The sequence below is a fragment of the Antrostomus carolinensis genome, unplaced genomic scaffold (assembly GCF_000700745.2).
Source record: "Antrostomus carolinensis isolate BGI_N321 unplaced genomic scaffold, ASM70074v2 scaffold9010, whole genome shotgun sequence".
NCBI lineage: Eukaryota > Metazoa > Chordata > Aves > Caprimulgiformes > Caprimulgidae > Antrostomus > Antrostomus carolinensis.
In genome coordinates this window covers 308-22,933 of record NW_010289039.1, presented here as the reverse complement: position 1 = coordinate 22,933, position 22,626 = coordinate 308, and the positions used below count along the sequence as shown (strand labels likewise).

Below are 22,626 nucleotides of genomic sequence, written 5' to 3'. Positions count from 1 at the left end.
TGTTCTGCTTTAGTCCTCCTGCAAAATAGGCAGGTTTCAATCAGCCAGGTTCCAATATGCAAATTATATGTCAGAGCCCAGCTATGGGCACCAGGCCAGGAGAGCAGGACAGAGTCATGCAGAAAAAGCCATCAAGCAATCACAGGCCTTAGGGATCATTTCTTTACAATGAGGTATGCCCTGCACCTCTCAAAATATAAAATAATCCCTCAAGCTCTACTGGAAATGCCTTAGCCATTTCCCAGAGTTTCCTAGATCCTCCTCAGATTTCTTTTGTGTAAAAACCTGAAACAATCATCAGAAAAGGACAAATCCCATACAATGATATCTGGTACCACCTGGCCAGTCCTGGAGCTGTAGTACCAAGTACTGCCCTGGAGCCTGAGCCCCAGTCCTCAGCTCCCTGTCAGCAAGACTCCTGTCACCAGAGTCACCAGCAATTTTTACAGTGAGTTATTTAAGGGCAGCCCCACACTGGGGGGATATGGGTTAATGGGATGTTAGGGCATTTTTAAGGTATAGAGATTAATTATTCTTGTGTGGGAATGTGTGTGGGGAAGAAAGGAGATGCAGGTGCTGAGAGTTAGCTCTGATTGCCACCTGAGGCTTAAATAGCATCTTGCTCCATGTGATGCTGTGGTTGGGCTAGTTCTTTTGAGTTGCTGGTAGTTTTTTCTTGGTTTGGGGGTTTGTCTGGTGGGGGATTTTTGTTGTTGTTTTGGTTTGTTTGGTTTTTTATGCTGAGGATTTCTCATCTGGATTTACTGAGTTGCCCACTTTTCATACTTTGTTTTACAGCCTGTGGGTGACCTGATCCCAACCTGGTAAGAAACAAAATTTGTCTACAAGCATTGCTATAGCAATGGGAAGGGGGGGGGGCGGGCGTGGAAATCCTCTAGAAACTCACAAGGCAAGGAAAATGGTAGAAGAGTAACTTGTACTCCCTAGTTGTAAGGCACAGGGAAGCTAATAGCAATGAGTTTGTCTGCTGGGTTTACAGTTTCATAGTTCTGGAATAAGTGGTAGTAAATCAGACTAGTAGGTCTGAAATCTAACAGCTTCCAAGATGAAGGCTGTTACAGGAATCTGGCTGGGTGTAGTGGGGGAAGCTGTAAGATCAGCTGCTTTTCTGCTGTTTCTGCCATTGTGAGATGGATAACCACTGCACTTTGCATCTCACCTGGATGCAAAAGTAGCGAGGCTGTGGGCTGGAACTGAAGTCCCTGCTCTTACCTGTGGGGTGCTGCTTTTTGCCCCTTGCATAAACAGTACGGGGAAATTGAGATAGAAGCTAACACAGCCATGCACAGGGTCTGCAGCTCTCAGGTATGTGCTTGGGGACTGTGATGAAAAGCATGCACTGTACAGGTGCAGACAATAATCCTTGGGTGCTCTGAACTCACTCAAGGTAAAACTGCTTTTGTCCTCTAGAAGCATGGGTGTATCTCCTTGCTTGGTGTTGTTGCCACGTTCAGGGACAACCCTCAAACCTCCAGCTGCTGCTGGCATCTAATAAGACAGGAAAAATGGATTTTTTTGTTGTGGGGTTTTGTTTTGGTTTGGTTTTTTCTGTCTGGTGTTAAAAACTGCTGAAACTCCTTTACCTTAGAAATTTGAAGTAACATTTGCTGTGAGCAGAGACAAAGAGTGGGATGCAGAAGGGCTGAGGGAAGGCAATGAGATTTAGGGTGGTAACCTTTACACAATGTTTGCAATAGGGCCACCTGTAATTCCTGTGGCAATGGCAGCTCTCTGGTTATCTTAGTTTGAAAGAGATCAAAGACGCATTCAATCACAGCTCTGGAACTAATACCTGTTAGGAGGCTGATTATTATTCCCACAGCTACTGTGATAAGTGTCCCAAGTGTGCTGAAGTAGAGATAAGACAATGAATACCAGTTGTCTGCCAGGGCAGGCCTGAAAAAGAGCAGAAAAAGTGTTAATCTCTGCTTTCCTCTTCCAAGTGACTTGAAAATGTTGTATTTCCAGACAGCATATAAGTACAGAGTCACTTCTGAACCAAGCAGCCTGATAGTCTTGAATTACCTCTGTACAATAAATTGTGCACTGAAAATTTGTTCTGGAATTTGCAGGACAAGCTTCATCCTATGGGAGGAAACTGGTCAGTAGTGACCCAACGCATGGGACAGAGCAGGTAAAACGGGACAGTCCTTTCTCTGCTAGGAATCTAGTGCAGAGCTGAGCACTCCAGCTATCCAGATGAAGGGGTAACTTTTTTAGAAGGGGGGAGCATTACTTAAAGGAGGGGACAAAAAAAAGGGCAGGAAATCAGTCATATGCAGATCTAAACAGCCAGAAACAATAGGGCAACTGTCACGCCTCAGGTTATACCTTATTTTATTCTCCCTGACAAAGTGCTCTGTTGCAACTGTTGCTTCCCCACAGCCATGAGCAAAGCTGGATGCCTTGTGTGAGATGCATAGTATATGAAACTGGATGTTGGGCACCCATGTGTGTACCAGAGTATCTTTTGATTGTACACTGCTCTAAAGTGAAAGGATTGGTAATCCCTAGAAACGTGTTTGTTCAGCTTCTTTCTGTTCCTCCTGTTTCCTATATTGTCATTCATAACCGTTACACTTAATTGTGATTGCCCAAAGTAAGATAGGTGATAATGGCAGAGGGGAGAAAGCCCCTTATATTTTGCCCATTATACAGATTATGCCCTCTTCTGAATTTCCTGAATAGAAATATTTCCACACAGACAAGCTGTTGTAGTTGGAGCTGTTAAACTGGCAAATTGCCCTTTAATTGCCTACTACTTTAATTCATGTGACAGACTATGTAAGTTTGTCCATCAACTATAAATGTTATGTTTTCTTTAACACCATGATTTCTAGTAAGGCATATCCAAGCCTTACACTCAAATGTTGAACTGAAGCTTTTCAAATCAATAGGAAGATTAATTTTGACTTCTGTTCTGGGATAACTCAGACAAACTTCATTTTGATGGGGAGAATCGGGAGACGGGGTGGGGGGGAGGGGAATCAGAGAAAACTGCTTCATCTTAAACAGCCTGGTAGGTAAACCAGGGAGGGATAGTTATAGTAACCCAAATGCTGGGCAGATGTTCATGTTGCTTCAAAACCAATACATGCTTTGTTGATTGCACATGATGAACTTGCATACCTCTCTGCAGTTGGTGTGTTGAAGACTGTTGTTAATGGATTTTCTGTTGTTGTCAAATTGCCTAAGGATATATTACAGCCTGAAGTTGAGAGATATAGTGGCTTGGTCCTCTCTGGGAGTGGAGGATAAATTTGAGATCCAATTCCAACCCAAAGTGAAATGACAAAGCCACTGACAAGTCCCACAAATGCACCCTGCAAAACAGAAAATGAAACCTGGATTTACATGAAAAGCAAAAGGGTATTTGGGAGGGAAGAAAGGCGGTGGGGGGGAACAGCCACAAAAAAACACCTAGATGAGTAAGAAACAATCAAGATAATCTAAACTGTAGGTTCCATAGCAAAAATGAAATAATTCGGGAGAACTAGGGATTTTACTTCATTCCTCTTTTGGGAAATATAATGTTTACTCACAGCTTCTGAGCATACCTCTTTTTATTTTGCCTGTAATCCTCTCAGACTAACCCACGGACCATATTCCCAAAGTTCATCAAATCAATTTTTTGACAGAATAGCTTTTTCCTCTGGAAATCATAATTTCATTACACAGAAGCACTCTGAGAACACCTCAATTCAGCCTGCAAGTGCTTGGGCCCCATTTTCCCAGCCTGACTCCCTTTTGTTCAGACAAGCCAGCATCTTCTGAGTCTACTGGTTCAGCTACATCTCAAGACACATTGTTCCCTGCTCCTAAAACTGTGTTTTCCAGAAATTCTTTCCAGAGTTTCATTTCTATCCAGATCTTTCCCCACCCCACCCTCTGGTCATGTAAATATCTTCATGGGATGGAAGTTCAGGTTCTTACACAGCCCCATTCATTACTTCCTTTGGATAAGGAGGAAAGGGAGCAAGGGGAAATGTCCTCTTGGAAAGTATCAAAGATCTCTCCCTTGCTGTGCAACATAAAATTATTGAGGGGAGTAGGGGAAGGAGATGCCCAAAATTATCAATGAATTTTGGGTGAATGGAGCTTTAAATTTCTACTTACAATTCCATTTGCAAAGGAGCAGAGGATTCCCAAGACAAACAGTCCTAAAAGGGGGCCACCAACCATGCCAAAAATGCTGAGTGCTGCCTGAGAAAGGAAAAGAGTCTTCTATCAGGTGCTGTGCAAGAAAGTTGAAGCCTCCAACATGGCAAGAAGGGAAGATGTTTTATAACCTCATAATAACATATTATGAGCTTTTTTTAACTGGTGCATGCTTAGCTGGCAGGACTTGGCATAGTTACATGGGCACTTAGAGCAGAGGCTGAGGCGTGGGATGTTTGAGGCCAGTATCCAACAAAGAATAAAATCTAATCTCATAATTGTATTCAGCAATTATTTTCATACATAAATAATTCTGGGTCACTCAACAAGGGAATGAAAAAGTAATCTGACACTCACCTGCAACAAGGCTCCCAGGAGAGATGCGAGCGCAGCCATAGCAATACAGACTCCGCCATAAAACAGGCCTGTGTGGGAAAGGTAGAACGATGCATAAATCTGACAAAGTTTGAAAAGCACTAATGGAAAAGTTTCCATCTAAACCAGCATGACCCATGACATCTCTGAAACAAACCTGCTAGCATTTGGGCTCTTTTCCAAGAGAGCCTGAATTGGCCAAAAGGTCAGGTTTCTGTTTACATTACAAAAGGTGATCATGCAAACTCGACAAAATCCTCTTTGACTCCAGTATATTACTGAAGATTAGTTACTAAATGGCAGCCATATGGATTAGCCATAGTGGCAATACCACACACATTTTTTTCATATTTCTCAGATAATCTTCTGTGTCATAGTCATTATTTTGAGGAAGTTTTTTTGTTTGTTTTTGGGGTGTTGGTTCTTTTTTTTTTTCCAGTCTAAAGTCTCTGGAGCAAGAAAGTAAATGCTGGCAGATTACTGGGTGCTGGCATTGTGACAAAGAACATCCTGGGTCACCAGGACTTAATATCTCTTCCCAGAACCCATAACACTGGCTTAATTGTTTTTTTCCATCTCTATTGGGTTTCACAAGCCATAGGTTAATCTCACTGTCTGACATGATATGTCAGGCAACTCATTATAAGACCAACAACAATTTTGGCATAAACACTGTTTGCAATAATGTTTAAGAAACTGCTCTCAGGTGAAAATATTTAATACTTGTCAACTGCCGCCAGTCTGCTGTGCTCACTGGTATGGGCTGTGACACCATGTTGGGACTGTGGTTTTTTCCACATTTATTACAAACACTGTCTTGAGCTACACCTGAAGCTGGTCACAGACAGTACAACTAGCAGAGATGGCAGTTATATTTCAGAGATTTAAACCATCTGCTCAGCCTAGTTCTGACCAGAGCTACCTTAAAGAGAGAAGCTAAATAGACTGAGGGCCGGAGAGAATATCAGAGAAGATGTGAAGTTTCTTATTCTCTGGAATGTTGCTGGAACACAATGCTATTGCTGGCTTATCACTTGGTTCAAAAGGTTTGTTATAAAATTCTTTCCTATGCTTCCCCTTTTTTGGCAGATGAAAGACAAATAACAGGTATTTCAGTTTGAGAAATTTGGCTTTGTGAATCAACATTGAATACAGATGCAGTCCATCTTTCCTGCTTAAAGATCAAACAAGATGGCTCCCATTTTTCCTTATGCTCACTTGAAATAGCTTGTCCCCCATTCTGTGTAAGACCTATGCAGCTGATCTCCTCTCCCTCAAGTATTGCACCTATGTGTGCACCATTTGTATGAATGCACTTACTCATGACGTACACTGCCATAAGTGAGATCTGAATTAAGCCCTCACTTTGTAAAGAAAAAGTAGAAAAGATGTTTTCCAGACATACTCATCCCCATGGAAATCCATGACAACTTCTTCTCAGAGAGAGATCTGAAGTATGGCCTAATGAGGTCTTCAACAGTCACAGCAGCCAGAGCATTGATACTGGAGGACACTGTACTACAGAAGGCAAGATTTATACATTTTTTTATCTTAGAAGCTGAAATCGTAGATAAGAGATGGGTTACTGGCAGAGAGAAACTGCTACTGTCTAGAACAGTGTTAGAAAACTAATGTAACTGCTGTATTGGTTGAAATAACTTATGATGCAGTTAATAGCTTACAAAAATTGTTTAAAATAATTGCTCTTAGTGAGTCCTAGGACCTCAGACCACCAGTGTTGGAAACTATGGATTTTTAAGCAACATCATCAAATATCTTATAGTGGTTTTTTTAAAGAAAAAAAATAGCTAGACAAAGAAATTAAATGCAAAAGTTTTAATATAAATGCAACTTTAATTCTAATAAGAAAGAAAAATTAAAAACCCACTAAGTTCCAAATTATTAAATTACCTTAATGTCCCACTGTAGGCACTAGCCACAAAAAGCCCTGGCACTCCTGGAAAATTGTGGAGAATGTCCAGCACTAGGTATGGCATTAGCTGAAAAAATCAGAGAGTAAGAAAAATTACTACCTTGCCTTAATTTTCTTTTTGTCACTGTATTATTTTTGTATACCGTTCTCACTTGCACGCTGCCCAGATGCTCTAATTTGGAGTGCCCCACCTTGCATTATTTATTGCCTTTTGACAGAGAAAACCAATCCACTCAAGACTGGCAAAGTCTGTTTAGACAACCTAGCAGAGGTGAGCATAATGACATGCCATCAGGCTTGATTTCCAGTGACAATGGTATAGGAAGCTAGCATTGGGCAGCAGGTTGTCTGTATTATACATCACTCTCTTGGGCTTGGGTGCTACAGTAGATGCTGATGTTTGCTTTTGACTCCACACAAAGGTTTTTAGATACAGTCCAATAACCTCAGGGTACCAGAGAACAATTTCCTTACTGGAAACTGTGTGTCATTTGTTGACCTTTGCAAGATCTGAGTGCTGGCAAGAGATACAAATTTTAAGATTTTCTTCCTGTGAACCATTTCTTTACACAGACAAGTTAGTCTTTTCAGTATTGTGCTTCCAGTTTCCATCAAAAGAATTTGACTGATAGGAAGAACTTGGTTTCCTTCAGGTTTCCACCCTGGCTTTCCATATCTCATTTTATTCTACCTTTAAGGACCAGGTGGTCTTGCCTCAGGTACTCTGCGCTCTTATCCTGCCTTTCCAGCTATTGTTCATGGGGTATTATCCAGAGCCTCTGATTATCCCAGGCATAAACATACAAAAAAAGACTCGTATTATTTCCTTTGTCCCTGACTCTGGTCAGTCTACAGGCTCCTAGAGCTCTTGTTCCTCAGGTAAATCTGCTGCTCAGGGCCTATCTAGGAAGAGGCCACTGTCTGTTTCAAGGTGGTTTCTCTGCAGCACGGTACAACATGGTTTGATTGCCCAGCTGTCCTCCAAAAGAGGGAAGAATTCACCATAACTGCCTGCTGGTACCCTTCTTCCAGGTGTATGCTTTGGGCACAACTATGTCTTGAATCTGAACAGGCTGTTGCCTCCCTTAGCACAGAGCAGTTAGGTTGGGTGACATAAAGCAGCTCGCTGGGGGCTGCAGTCACTCACACAGGCATCGCTGTTTCAGCCATCCCTGGTGGTAGCCACTTCCCCTCGCTTCTCTCTGAAGTGGTTTCATGCAACGCTGGCACTCCTGGGCCCGTTTTGGGTGAAAAACCCAAATACCTGCAGAGGTGGGTGGACTGAGTGCTCTGCACATCGCTGCTCTCCCTGCAGCCCTCCTTACCTGGTGCTGAGAGACCTGTAGCTATGGGCACAGCTGGGGAGGTTGGGACTGAACAGTGCCAAGGACAGGTCTGCTTCTTTCTCCAGGGTATTCCCTCCCGCCATGATCTCAGCTTAATCCCTCTGTGTCACAGACTCCTCTGATACGGGACTTGGGGATGTCATTATTCCCAACCTCTTGTCTTTTGAACCCCCCCCCCCCTCCCCCCCTCAGTCCGGTATTGTGGCTGCAGAGGAAGGATGTCCCCTCACCATCTCTCCCCGAAATGTGGGGCCCTACCTGGTCAAGTGCTGACACTTGCTTTGCTGTCCAGGGGTCGCAGTCCTTATAGATGGAGTAGAGGGCCAGGCCACACAGCGCCGCACAGGCCAGTATTGCCCAGAGGCCAACCAGATTGATGTAGAGGGACCTGCACCAACACGCACAGAAACACCGTGTTAGAGGTGGCTGTCCTGCAAGACCCTGCAGGGCCACCACCAAGGAGACCTCTTGGTCGGTAACTGCCTGCCAAAAAGAGAGCCATGATACAGGTCCCACCATTTCACCTAGTATGAGATCACATTTTTAAATCCACAGGTTACACTTCTGGTTTTGGTAGTACAGCCTGAGTGCCTGTCCCTTGACAAAGTCTGCTCAGGAAATGACAACAGCAGTAGGGCAACCCCTGTGTTTCATCATGTGCGTGAGTTTCCCACTGCAGGCAGCTGGTAAGAACACGCCCTTCCCCTCTTGCCACACCCATCGGTAAAGACAAACCCCGGAGAGATTTGTAAGGCGGGGTGCCCCAGATCAAAGCGTGGGGTAGCTTTCAGTCAGCACCAGCGCTCCTTCGCCTCTGGAGCTGCAGTGCCACGCTTGCTTACACAACGCTGGAGTTGCCCTTGTAAAGCAACAAATCCCCCATTGCCTCCCAGGACAGCCTCTGTGGGAGGCAGCAATGAGGCACCTGGACCTGGTCTGGAGCCACCTACAGCTGCCACTTCCAGAGAGCAGGGGGTTGCCATCAACCCCAGGGCTTCCCCTTTAGTAACTAAACAATTCGGAGCTTGATATGATCCAGTAACCCCATAACCTCCCCATGTCCTGACGGGAGCTTCAGCTGACACTGAGAGCAGAAATGTGCTTTCATCAGGCATTAACCCTACTTTTGCCACACAGAACAGGCAGCCTGTATTGGCAGTGAAAAACAAACTGTTCTCCTGGCCCAGTGAGGGCTTTTCCCTTCCATCTAACTATCTAATCTTTTCAAATGTTTCTCAGCTCTTGATGACTCCTGGGTCACAAAGTTCTCACCTAGAATGGTCAGTTCAAGCAAACACACCCACTGGAAGCTTGGCCTTGAAAAACAGCGTTCCTTTCCAGCAGTTGCCTCCTGGTTATCTGTGTATCATCTGCCAATAGGGATTTAACTGCCTGACAGATCACATACCCTGGACCTTTGCCAACTGCTAAGACCTCCACTGGGAGGACCTTTGGCTTCTGTGCAAATATATCCAGATATGCTTGTGATGGCCTTCAGGAGGCCTTTTAGTGCTTTCAGTTCCCAAGAAGGTAAGCGGCACCAGCCTTTGGACTGTTCTAGAGGACTATCAGAAAGAATTAAAAAGTAAACCGAACTTTATAGTCCTTGTTAGGCACTGAATTGGACATTTTCAGAAAGGCATAGATTAACTAGTTGAACTATCAGTGTTAAACCATAGAAAAATTATTGGAAGCAGAATGTAAACTCTTAAAAAAAGACTTGTATAAATAAAAGCTGGTAGTAGAGGAAACTCTGCATTTATGCTTTGTATTTGTAATTAGGGGTGGTCTAAACACAGAACCAGCAGGACTTTAAATTTCTCTCTAGGTTAATTTACTAAAAATGAAGTAGTTCTCATCATATAGATGCTTACATATTGGTTGGATGTCTTGCATCCATTTAGCCGAAGATGTTCCTGCATTGGCATAATCTACCTTGATATAAACTGATTTACCACAAAATTCAACCAATGAGTTAAACCAACCCAAATCTGTTGAACAGATGTAATAGCAGTACTACCTATAGCCCGTAGTGTGGATTAGAAAGTCAAGAGAAACACACGGAAGCAAAAGAAATTGCTTGTCTGAATCCAGCAATTCTTGTTTTTAAACTGTGTCAACGTTTGACAGTGAAAAGAAAGCTGTTTTATTGTCTTCTTCTGATTTACATCCCAGCTCATGGTACACCCTATGACTAAGCAGTGGAGTATATTTGTAGCACTATCAGAGGAAAGTGTTCTTATTAATTCTGGGTGAGTAACGTGGGGTGGAGTTTGGGTGAAGTAGGCACTGTGACTGCACAAGGCTTATTTTTGGTTGCTTGTTTCAGGCTGGCTCTAAGACTACAGCACTGAAACATGCCAGATAATGACCTTGAAAGGGAAGTAGAGAAAAAGTGTGTTAATAGCCCGTATTTTTCTGAAAATGTAGCTCTCCTGCTCTGAGAGCCTGTTATTGTTCATATATGCGCATTATGTTCAAGTTGCTTAGTTAAGGTTTGAGGATGACAGCATGGGTTCCTACCTACTGATGTGTTTCTTGAATGGGGCGAAATCCTTTCCAAAAGCCTGAGAAAATTCCTACTCTTGTGCCACTGTTAAAAGCCTTCCCAAAAATGGCAGGTTGGGATCTCTGAAAGAATTATTTTCTCAGCTCTGATTTATTACTGTGCTGTCTCTTTAAAAGACTTACACTAAATGCCACAGAGGTACAAAACCCTATTATTTTGATCTGAAGACATACCACACTTCTATGTACAGGTTAAATGGCAATAAGAGGTGCAGGCCACCAAGGTGACTTGCCAGATGTGTCTAATTATATTTGCAAATGAACTAGATAAGTCACCACAGAATAACATTGCTTATAGTTGTGACAAGATACAACCATTATACAAAATGATTTCTCCATGCAGGGGAAATTCCCTGCACAAACAAGGCACAAGCATGATGCCATGGAGTCCAACCACCCAGGCCATCAGGAGAGGACTCCACTGATCAAGGCTGTGCCACCATTAATACGGTATGAGCTATAAATCCCATCCAAACCCCTCCAGAACCAGATAGCCTCCAGCCCTTGTCAAAGCTGCTGCAACAGCTCAGAAAATCTGCTCAGAAGCTGCCATGGTGCCAGTTCCCCTTGGCCATGCTCTGCTTCTGGGATGCCCTGAAGGTGTCCTTCCTTACAAAGAGGCTAGGGACGGTGTGAGAGAGGAGCACAGCCCTAAGTAGAACAGGTGCTCAGGAAGAACAGTCTCACTGGCTCATAAATCTATCACAATGTATGTGACTGCTTTCCTATATGCAGTCACGCCTGGCAGCATTACCTCCTGCCCCTGCAGTGCCAAGAACCTGGAACCCAGCCATGTGCCAGAGATTGTGGAGAATCCACGTGGTATGTTGGAGATGTGGCTGATGTTGAGTATCAGCACATTCCTGTCTGCAGCATAAATGACTGAAACACAGATTTTTCATTATTGCCATAACCAAAATATTTCAGTTCTAAACTGTGCATGATTTTGCGGGTATTCTGCTGACTTTATGAAGTGATAGCCTTCATGAAAGTCCTTCTCTGTACATCACTGTATTTTAGAATTTACAGGGACTATAGTTATGATGTGCATTTATATATTTCTCCTGTAAATAGACTTTATGAGCTCACTAATAATTCTTAAATCTTGAGTTATGAACTATTGAAATGATACTAAAGATAAAGGTAAGATAATAGAGTTAGTAAACATACTCCATTCTAGAGTAAAAGCTGATCAGAAATGTTCAAACTCAAGGAAAAGAGAAAACTCTGCCAGTTTCCATAGTGAATTCCTGAAGAAAAAATCATTATTGTTATTATTATTAAAACTAAATATATGATTCGTCAGCAATTTTACCACTGAATAAAACATATCTGCATTTTCTCATGCATATACTCATCAATATGGAAAAATCTTTTAGTCTTTACTTATGCTAAATTCTCACACAATGATTTAGGTTTAGTAGAGTAGCAATTCAAGATGCTGTCTTGGTATGGCTTCAGTATAAATACTACATTATTTGGTCTTTTGGTTGCATATAAACTTAATGCAGCTATTTGTATGAAAGAATACTGGCACAGTGAAACATTCTGGCACAAAGTCCAATGTTGCAGCAATTATATGTAATTCAAATACCAGTATTTGTTGGTATTTGAATTACATATATTCAAATACTGAATATATGCTGATTTTTCTTCTATCTGGTTGACAAAACAGAAAGCAAAAGTTATCTTTTACAAATGGGTTTTATATAGACAAAAAACATTACTTTAAAAAAAATCCCCTTTATAAAGAACAGTCACTGCTAAATTCAGACATTAAGAGTTACTGTCAGACTTACATTTTTGCATGGAACCTGCTTTTGCATGCAATGTATCTCTGTACTTGAGACTGGTTGATCCCATATATGCCTGTCCATGTGAAGGTCCCACCTATAACAATCGTCCAGAAGGTGTGCCTTTGCAAAGGATTGGGATTAAAGCTACAATGATAGGAAAAAGAGAAAACAAATTCAGAATATGAAAATATTCTCATTATGAGAAGACCTAAATGCTTAGGAGAAAAAATTTCCCCATACTTGTTCTAATACAAACTCTGGTAATTTGGCCAGGTTTTGAACAACTTTACATGAAATCACAGAAAGCAAATTTTGAAACTCAGAGCTGAAATCCTGATCCAGTGAAACACTCCAATCTGTCCAAAGGTGAAGTTTAACTAATCTATTTGCCTGTAAACTAGAGTCTTATGTAAAGCTGTATGATGCCTGTGACTGTTGTGATGAAATGATGTTCCAGTAAAAAGTCTAATGTGCCCGCTTATCTAGAGCGACATCACTCTGACACCAATATAAAGGTGTGTTTGCACGCCCAGCCTTTGTGGACAGAGCCTCTGTAGAACATTTTGCTGGTTTAGCTCTAAGTAAATAACAGATTTTGAATGGCCATAATTATTTTCTTTAAATCACACTTTAATATAGCAATAAATTATCCTTATCTTGGTGAAAAATGTGACATTATTTTTCATTTATTACATGCCTTTATTCTTTTTCTTTTCCCATCTGTGAACTCTATGATTGGGGGAAGAAGCAATGCAGTATAACCACTGCAGATCAGCCTAACAGATTGGTTTGTTTTTTTCTTCTTGTGAACAGTCATTTTTTCAAACAGATTAATTATTTACTGAAGAAGAACTTGGTGAAGAATTTTACAGAACAACCTGATGAGCAATGTGAACTGATAAACAAAAGGACAAAAGATAATACTTGTTGCACTAAACTTTCACTGATAGTAGAGGGTGAAGTTTCTCATCAAAAGTAAAACATTGTTTTCTTTTTTTTAACTTAAACTGGATTTTCATTCAACACTGACAGAATGGTTATTCTTGACCTTGCAAAATGATATTTTTAGGCTATGTTTAATTACAATAATGGTGAGTAAAATATTAAAACTGCTTTTTAATTTTTTTCTTTCAGGGAAAAGAAGAACATTTCCGTCTTTCAGATTAGACAAAAACTACTATTCTCCTAGCTGTTTTGGTTCAGTTGCTGAAATTGTAAGTAGAAATACAATTGTCCTTTCCTATTCTCCATTCACTTTCAGTGGAATCCAAAATGTATCCTTGAAACACCTATTTGACAAAGTAAAAAGGTTTTGCTGTTTACAGGATTTTGCATGCTGTAAAACCTAAAAAATATCCCTTGAACTAGGTAAGCTTGTTTAAAAATATGTAAAAACTGGGTCACAACTCCTCCCATCCTCCTCCTTCAGTAGTAATTTAATTTCACAGTTAGTCACGCGGGCTCTATTTGTAGGAATAAAGAGGCACGCCATCTGCAAATACAAACTCACTCCCAGAAGTTTAATCTTCCTCCATAGTAGGAATCATTTACAATGCGTCCAATTCCCTCCTGAACCACCACAGCTCGTATAATGACAGACGAAAATCCAGCGACCATGATTCCGACCTGGAAAACGTCTGTCCACACCACCGCCTTCAGACCACCCTGCATAAGGAACAGCACATATCAGGTACAACAGTGCAGCAGCACTCTTGTTTTGCGCCCATATTCAACTAAGGGAAACATTACTATAAGGATCATGCATAATAGATTAATTTCATCTTCTTCCTTAATGGAAATAATTATGCACGGAAATGTTCAGGAATTGCATCCTCAAACCTATTCAGGACATGCTGGCCCTATTTTGAAGTGCACTAGAATTTACTTTGGCCATGTATGCATAGTTTAATCCAGTATTTCCTTCACCAAATAACCTGATTCAGAAGTTCGTACCAAAGATAAATGGGTAGACTGTGCTCATCATACAGGTATACAGTACCACTAATTCCAGAAGGTATACCATTCATATGAATAAAAATAAACATTATTTAATTCAACATATACAAACAAATTTATGTCACTGATGTTCCATTTAATAATTTCTGGACACTTGGTCAATTAACACTAATCTAAAGACTAGTCTGTTCATGTGGCACTTGCTATTTGCAGTGGCTCTCTTCAATGACAGACAGGACTATTATAGTTGCAGTAAGCAGGTGCTTGACAAATTACACAGCTAAAACCTACTAGATTAGAAGAAAAATCACAGGAGGATTTTTAGGAAGGGAAATATATCCTTTTAATGTTCTTTCAGCAACAACAGAAGTTTGAATGTATTAAAACAGAAAAGGTTTGAATCATATTATATCTACCTTTGCATCCAGAGAAGTCCTTGGGTTAATATGGCCCTGTGGCTACAGCTACACTGTGAAATGTTCTCGCATGGGGTAACCCAGTTATTAGGCTATATACCAATAAATTCCGTATTTGATGTGAATTGATGTGAAACAGAGTTTTTTCTCAGCCGAAGGGCCCACGTACCAGAGTGCAGTAGAAAGTGCAGACCACACCAGTCGCCACCACTGCACCCCACAAGTCAAAGCCAGTGACTGAAAAAGAAGGAAATGGCATCAGTGTGAATGAGGGAGGCATTGAGGACAAAAGAAAATAAAGTTGATTTTTCACCCCAATCTGGTTGCTGAAAAAAAATAGAAATAAGTTAAATGCAAAAATAGGAGGTAATAAAAATGGCAATAAAAGATCTGTGTGTCTAAACCAGGGGATTCACCCTGATCAGTTCCAAAAATGAAACAGTTGTTAGACATTGGAAACTGCTAAACAGGTACAGTTCAAGATCTAAGAGGCTATTTATCTTCAGTGTGAATGCTGTCAATCAACACATCCAATATGCTCGTAGGCCCCAACTCAGGAAGGTTTTAAAATATGTCCTTTCTTTGAAGCTCCTGGGTAGTCCCAAGGAGTCCTTAGGCAGGGATTTAAGCAGGTAAACAGCATGGGGATACTCCATGGAGGCAAGGTGGTTCCAGCATGGTCTGGAAGAAATGTGTAAGAATAAAAGCCTCTTTCTTTTACTCTTTCTTTTAGGGACACGTAATAGTATGTCTACATCAAACAACAGTGTGCTTGGCAGACAAGCTGTCACTGCCCCAGCTTGGTACAGTCATGTACTACCAGGCAGGGCACTGTGGGGCTCCTGGACAGGTAACTCAGGCTAATGAGAAGTACTGCATCAAAACTAATGAAAAATCATTGCTACTAGTTGGGAGCCAGCAAGGTCATAGCTTGGTTTAGCCTGTATTTGCGGGGCTTATATAAATATCAGGGACATAAAACCTGTGGGACTTGAACACTGGAAGAGATCAATGCAGACAGTGTTTTTTCTCCCTTTTTGTTTAATGAACAAGTCAAAAAACCCCAACCAACAGAACAAGTATGATTTTACTCTAGCCAAAATTATTCGGGTTTTATTTGCATTTTGTTATTGCCTTTTCTTGCCAAGTGGACAAATTAATTGCGTCAAATTAAAAGTTTCATTTGGCTCCAGATAAAAGCTTTTTTCCCATTTAAAAATAAGCATGGCTCATTTTCAAAGCAAAGTGTCATTCTGAAGTAGAAAATAGAAATATATATTTTTTTAATTATCACAACAAAGACCTTAAGTTTAAGATCTCTTTGCTGTTGATTTGTTTTTCCAGGCAAAACGATAGGCCAATTAAACAGTTCCAGACAGTCCAAAACCATATTTACAGAACTTTTGCCTAGCTCTTTCCTTCAAGAAGAGCACTTAACCAGGGGAAGTAAATGTGTGTTTAGTCTCTCTATTGCCTTTAAAATTTACTTAAGTCTTCTTAACTTTTCCGAATGTAGCCATGACCTAAGGTTATTGCATGAGAGGTAGAGTAAATGAGAACAGATTTTTCCATTGAGCCTCTTCTATAATTCCTTACAGGTAGGGATTAAGGGAGTAGGATTACAACTGGGAGGCCTTCTACCAGACTTCCCATCAGGATCAACAGAAGTCTTAGAAGAGTTCACAGTCAGTCCTTGAGCTATGCATTTAGGTGTGCGTTACCAAAAAAAAAAAAAAGCATATCAATACTGTATGCAGAAGAAATTATAATATAGAAGAAGAGCTGCAGTATGTTCATCTTACCTTGATTTAGTGCTAAAGCTGGAGCATAAATGACAATACCAGTGTATAAAGTCTAGAAGGAAAAAAAAGATATAAAGTCAAAAGAAATGTAAATTGCTGGAGAAGGTGATAGCTTTCCAAGATGGTTTCTCTTCAAGCAGTTATGCTGTCTGTATTTCCTAAATTCATAACAGTTGAGAAATAACTCAAATTGTTACAAAATGAATGTCTGAGACTAACTAGCACTGCACTCTCACACCCTAGTGTTCTTAAAACAAATACCACTAACTCTTGAGCATCTAATCCCTCTTCAGCTTTTCCTGGCTTTTATAATTAACTTGTTTTATTGCTTTAATACTGCAGCCATATAGCAGAAACAAGAGCAAAAAGGAGTTGATGACATTTACACACAGTTTGCCAAGGAATCTATTAAAATCTATTTTCTCAGTCTTGGGATCAATATGCTTCTCAGTATGCAACTATAATGCACATGAGTAAGAACAAAAAATACAGCATTAGTTAGTCACCATGGATAGCATTATAAGGGATTACACTCCTGTAAGATGAAGACATGCATGATTATCAGCAGATTTGTATTTTCACCCAATACAGTAAGACATAGACAAATGAAGGAGCTACTCCATCCACTTTTGAGGGCACAATGGGATTCATACATTGATATCCTCTAATTTCTTTGTATCCATTTTTAAATCCTGTTTGCCTTTTTAACACTGTTATTACTACCTTGTACTACTAGGACAAGTTCAAGTGTGGCATGGTTCAGGGGAATGTAGTTTGCAATGCACAAACAACTTCTGTGAAGGTCAGTGGTCTTGATTTAAAGGATTTAAATCACAGTCAGATCCTGAGGTGACTTGTGTCAGCTTTCCATGACTGAACTCTTGTCTCTCCCTGATTTACAGAGGTGGGACTTGGCATGGAAAAGCAGCAGAATCAGACGTCATCCAGCAAGCAGCAAGCCTTTGCGCTTCCCGTGAGTGTGGAGCTCGCCTCAGGCACAAGCAGTAAACCACAGTTGGATGGCTAACTGGTGGATCACTTTCTGTGGCTTTTGAGCAGGTCAAATCCAGAACCCGTGGCAGAGCTCTGTCACATGGACAGTGGCTCTGCTGAGGAGAGAGCCAAGAGGTAATTGGAATGAGCTGTAATCCAATTGTGGGATGAAATTAGTATGGAGGGATTGCTTCACCAGCATGACCAGATTCCTCTGGTCCCTTGCTGCACACCTGCTACAGGCACATGCCAAAAAAGATAGTGGGGCCATTGGGGAAATAGTTACTCCTAGCTGTTTAATACTCCCTGCCTGTGTGTGCATGTGTTTGTTTCTCTTGGTGCCATGAGTACTCTTTAAATTTTCATATACAGCTTGTATGCCAAGAAAGCTGCCAGTCCTGACCAGTCCCTGGTGAATGTCTCCTCAGAACTAGCTGTATCACTTCACAGCCAGCTGCTGACACTTGTCAAGCCCAGTCAACATTTGGCTTGCTATCCACACACTGACTGTCAGTGTGGGCTGCTGAATCATAGAATCACAGAATGGTTTGGGTTGGAAGGGTCCATTAAAGATCATCTAGTCCAACACCCCTGCTATGGGCAGGAACATCTTCCACTAGATCAGGTTGCTGAAAGCCCCGTCCAACCTGACCTCAAACACTTCAAGGGACAGGGCATTCACAACTTCTCTGGGCAACCTGTTCCAGTGTCCCACCACCCTTGTTGCAAAAAATGTCTTCCTTATGTCCAATCTAGACCTATCCTCTTTCAGTTTAAAACCATTACCCTTTGTCCTGTCACTAAAGGCCTTGGTAAAGCGTCTCTTTGCATCTTTCCTATAAGCCCCCTTTATGCATTGAAAGGCAGCAATAAGGTCTCCACGGAGCCTTCTCTTTCCCAGGTTGAATAATCTCAACTCTCTCAGCCTTCCTTCACAGGAGAGGTATTCCATCCCTCTGATTGTTTTCATGGCCCTCCTCTGGACCCACTCTAACAGCTTCATGTCTTCCTTATGCTGGGGACCTCAGACACAGCTGCAGCACTCCAGATGGGGTCTCACAAAAGCAGAGTAGAAAGGGAGAATCACTTCCCTTGGTCTGCCAGCCATGTGTCTTTTTATGCAGCCCAGGATAGGACTGGCTTTCTGGGCTGCAAGCGCACGCTGCCGGCTCACATCCAATTTTTCATCCACCAGTATCCCCACTTCCTTCTCTGCAGGGCTGCTCTCAATCAGTTCCTCACCTGTTCTGTACTGATATTGGGGATCTCCCCAACTCAGGTGCAGGACTTTGCACTTGGCCTTGTTGAACTTCATGCAGTTCACATGGGCTCACTCCTCAAGCCTGTGAAAGTACATATGGATAGCATCCCATCCCTTTAGTGGATCAGCTGCACCACTCAGCTTGGTGTCATCCACAGACTTGCTGAGGGTGAAGTCAATCCCACTATCCATGTCATTAATTAAGGTATTAAATAGTATTGGTCCCAATCCAGAACCTTGAAGGACACCACTCATTACTGGTTTCCATTAGGACATTTAACCGTTGACTGCAACTCTCTGAATGCAACCATCCAGCCAATTCCTTATCCATCTCATGGTCCATCAATCAAACCCGTATCTCCAACCTTGCTAATTCAGGGGTTCAGCATGAGAAAGTGGCTTTCTCACAAGCAGCAAACAAGTGCCAGGAGCTTTGAACCATCAGAAATTAAAATTTGTCGCAAGTATGATCACATTTTTGTGTAAATTAAAACCAGACTGATGACACAATCTTTCCACTTCTTCAGTAGTTTTTCAGGTTGTATTACTACACATCCTTTTTTTTTTTCTTCTTTTAAACACATGCCAATTCCCCCAGAACAGTTAAAATTACACCACTAAAGTTTTAGGAGGTTTCCTTTCCTCGCTGTTCTTTTCATTATTCAGGTTAAGTTGTTAGTGCTTGGCACAGAAAGACACCTGTGCACATATTTAAGTTGTATAGAATTATTTTTCTAATCTTTGCAAGCAAAGATTCTGCTTGGCTTGTTTCAACTTGTGCAACTGTGATGTCTTTGTATTTGCTGGTGAAATAGTGTTAGGATTCACACATGCTAGCACTCTGCTTTTCCTATGGGCTTGTGTATCTATAAATGCCAGCTAAGCAGGACTGTTCAAGTAAGTAATTAGCACTGCATTTACCACCATCTTATTGGTGCAAGTGTGATTGCCCTGTAATTCCTGGTGTGTCTTGGAAATATAAAAATGGACAAAAAGCAAGCATGTAACTTGAAAAGCTTCCCGATTATATATTAATTCTTGCTTTGAATTCCCCCAAAAGTCCACTTTGAAATTGTAGAAAGAACACATTTTTGTTTCTGGTGCATTTGGCACGTGCTCGGTGTACATTTAAAAGGAGTGGTTTCACACTGACTCACCAAATGGGCTGGATAAGCAAACCGCACCACCAACAATTGCAGAGACTGCTTTAGTTTAACATTCTCCATGGCAGTAGTTTGCTACTTCTCAGTTTGCAGATACCTAGGTTTTTTCTAGTGGTGATAGTACAAACCCTTGAGGAGCAAATGACAGCTCCTGACAGCTTGTTTTGTCACCTTTCACAGACCCTTTAGAATTAGTCAGACTCCCAAAATCCATGGACCAAAGGATGAAAACTGTGACTGTAGATAACTAGGGCATGTTTACATTTTGAACCCATTGTGGGTTTCTCCAGCAGGCAGGTGAATAACTGCTCTTCATGCTGCTGCCCTGCAGTGAAGGGTCACTGGTCTCTTGGCAAGGCGCTGATGCCAAGTGACTGCTCCAGGTGCTCAACAAGGCACGCAGAGACCAAAGGGGCAGGTAGCCCAGCATCTGTTCTCCACCTCATTGCTTTGCATCACAAAGAGCTTTGTTTCTCTTACTCCCAGCTACCCATGCACTGTGATAACTTCATCAACCGTTCAGATAAAACAGCCAGTTACACTAAGCTGAAGAATCCTTGTGGCTACAAGGACCAGAGAATAGCTGTGAGGTTACTTGCCGTTTGTATAATGAAGAGGACCGTTCCACAGAGGCGCAGGTATTTATTAAAGCGAAGCTCTAAATACTGCAAAAGAGAAGAAAAAAACAAATGGTTATATCAAAACTTGGCAATATTGATAGCACTAGAGTGAAGCAATACAGAAAGGGCATAGTATCGGTTTTACATTTTCGTGAATGGACAAAAATCCTAGAATCAACTTGATTGATATCTCTTTCAACTTCATTTGATATTTCTTTACAGACCTCACCACTGGGTAATGGCACACGAGCCAGTGAAGTATATGTAAACTAGTCAGCATACGTCAAAGTCTGCAGAATGGAAACTGGTTCCTCCCAGCTGCCTCAAGGCACTCAGTAGACAAGGAGCCGTGCATCGTGACCTGGCAAAGACCAGCACGTATTATCACAGAATCACTGAATATCCTGAGTTGGAAGGGACCGGACCCACAAGGATCATCGAGTCCAACTCTCGACTCTGCATAGGGCAACCTAAAAGTTCACAATGGTGTACCAGCAAACAACAGAACACACTTGCATTGTGAAATCAGAGAAAAAGAAAATGTTATGGCTATTCCTAAGCCTTAGTAGATTTGGAAGCTCTGGCGTTATGTGTCCATCTGAACTGCTGCGAGAGAGGACAGAAGGTTTTCAGTCGTCAGCAGCTTCCTCTCATGGCAACCTCACCTTCTGCACTGGCTGCCCAAAGCAGCTCACCGCCTTCTACTGGTAAGTGGAAACCTAGCCTTTTGCCAAACAGGAACTCACTTTTCTGTCTAGCCTGGGACAGCACAACCTCTGAATGAGTTTGTCATGCTGTAGGGCAGATTTCTTCCTGCCATCTGTCCTAAAAACCCTCTAGGGTGTGTAGTTGTAAAAAAGGGATTGCCTTTGCCTGCCAATCTGTTCATTCAACACAGTCAAACACTGAAGTATCTCAAAGTGCTCACTCATTAATTGAGCATTTAAAACATGATCTGTGAGCATGTCCACATAAGGAAGCAGTGCTGAATCCCTGGACAGACACAAGAAGTTGTTTAATCTCTGAACTCTGTCCACAAATAGAAGATATGTCCTTTATAGATGCATTACTCTGATTTCACCCCGAGATTATCAGTGAGTTTCTAGTCAGAACTGTAAGTCTTTTAAAGAGCCCTATTTTAAGTATCGCAACTGACGGTCCAAAGATTAGTACTTTAAAACACACTGGAAGCCACCAGACATTTCTGTTGGTGAATTCTTATCTAAATCTACCAAGAGAAACCTTGTTTTCAGCCTCCAGTGCTGCAACGCCCCTGTTCATTGTAATAAAATGCAAAAGACCAAAGTAGCTAGCCAAGGACTTTCATCTGCACTGATACCCCTTTCCCAACATCCTCTGTGAAAAGAGCAATTTGCCTCCAAATCTGCAGCTAGGAATGATCTCCATGCAGGAAGATGAACAGGTTGCACAGACCTTCTGAATCAGAAGGAAGTCCTGACTAGATGCTTCCTCACACCAAAACAGTCCCTGTGCAGCTAGCTATAGCTTTAACTGAGACGCTGAGCTGAAAAGCAGCTCAGCCATATTTTGGTGGAAGTAAGAAAACTCTCGCAGACACAGAGCACACACTTGCTGACCTCCCTGTATAAGCATAATGGAGAAGACATTCACCAGTAACAGTCTCAGGTGGAAACTGTATCTCCTCAAAATCTCTAGGAACAGCTCAAATATGTGCTCTGCCGGAGAGGGGCCTTTGTGGCAGCACCTGAGCTTAGAAACCTATCTGGAGGGAGCATGACTTGAGAAGTCTGGTTCCTATGATAGATGCTCTTGCACTCTGCTCTTGGTATATTAATCACACATTGTTAACCACATGTCACCATCCAAGCTGCACAAGGATTAATCCACCTGCTGTTTTTTTTCTGGAGTGAGGAAACACATCTGGCATGGTGCTCCTGAGCCAAGACAGTGGGGTTGGGCATCTCCTCTCTGCAGAGGCACTGTGGGCAGCCCTGGGGACAGAGCAGGTTGCAGCCTGCCCTTGGGAGTGTGGAGATACGGGGCAGCACAAAGTGCAGGGGGATTTTAGGGAAGAGAGTGAGGGGAGACATGTCGAAAGCAGGTGTGAGAAGCCCCCCAGCTCCCTGAAGGATGTGAAAATGCTCCTTCTACTCCACCTTACCTCGTAAGTGCTGGTAATGCCCAGCTTGTAGAAGACGGGCAGGAAGATCTCGGCACTGCAGAGCACCACCAGGCC

General features: G+C 41.9%; 1 protein-coding gene across 1 annotated transcript in view; it reads right to left on the bottom strand.

The window, feature by feature from the left end:
- Positions 1-22,626, bottom strand: part of LOC104525535 (sodium-coupled monocarboxylate transporter 1) — a 24,538-nt gene that overhangs the window by 1,650 nt on the left and 262 nt on the right. Inside the window, 15 exon segments of the mRNA XM_029085127.1 lie at position 1; positions 3-18; positions 1,814-1,917; positions 3,151-3,344; positions 4,138-4,224; positions 4,537-4,604; positions 5,960-6,072; positions 6,466-6,554; positions 8,092-8,221; positions 12,201-12,341; positions 13,708-13,862; positions 14,739-14,806; positions 16,372-16,423; positions 20,388-20,453; positions 22,552-22,626. The exon segment at position 1 is cut by the window's left edge and continues 63 nt beyond it; the exon segment at positions 22,552-22,626 is cut by the window's right edge and continues 51 nt beyond it. Of these exon segments, the coding sequence (XP_028940960.1) occupies position 1; positions 3-18; positions 1,814-1,917; positions 3,151-3,344; positions 4,138-4,224; positions 4,537-4,604; positions 5,960-6,072; positions 6,466-6,554; positions 8,092-8,221; positions 12,201-12,341; positions 13,708-13,862; positions 14,739-14,806; positions 16,372-16,423; positions 20,388-20,453; positions 22,552-22,626 (1,359 nt within the window).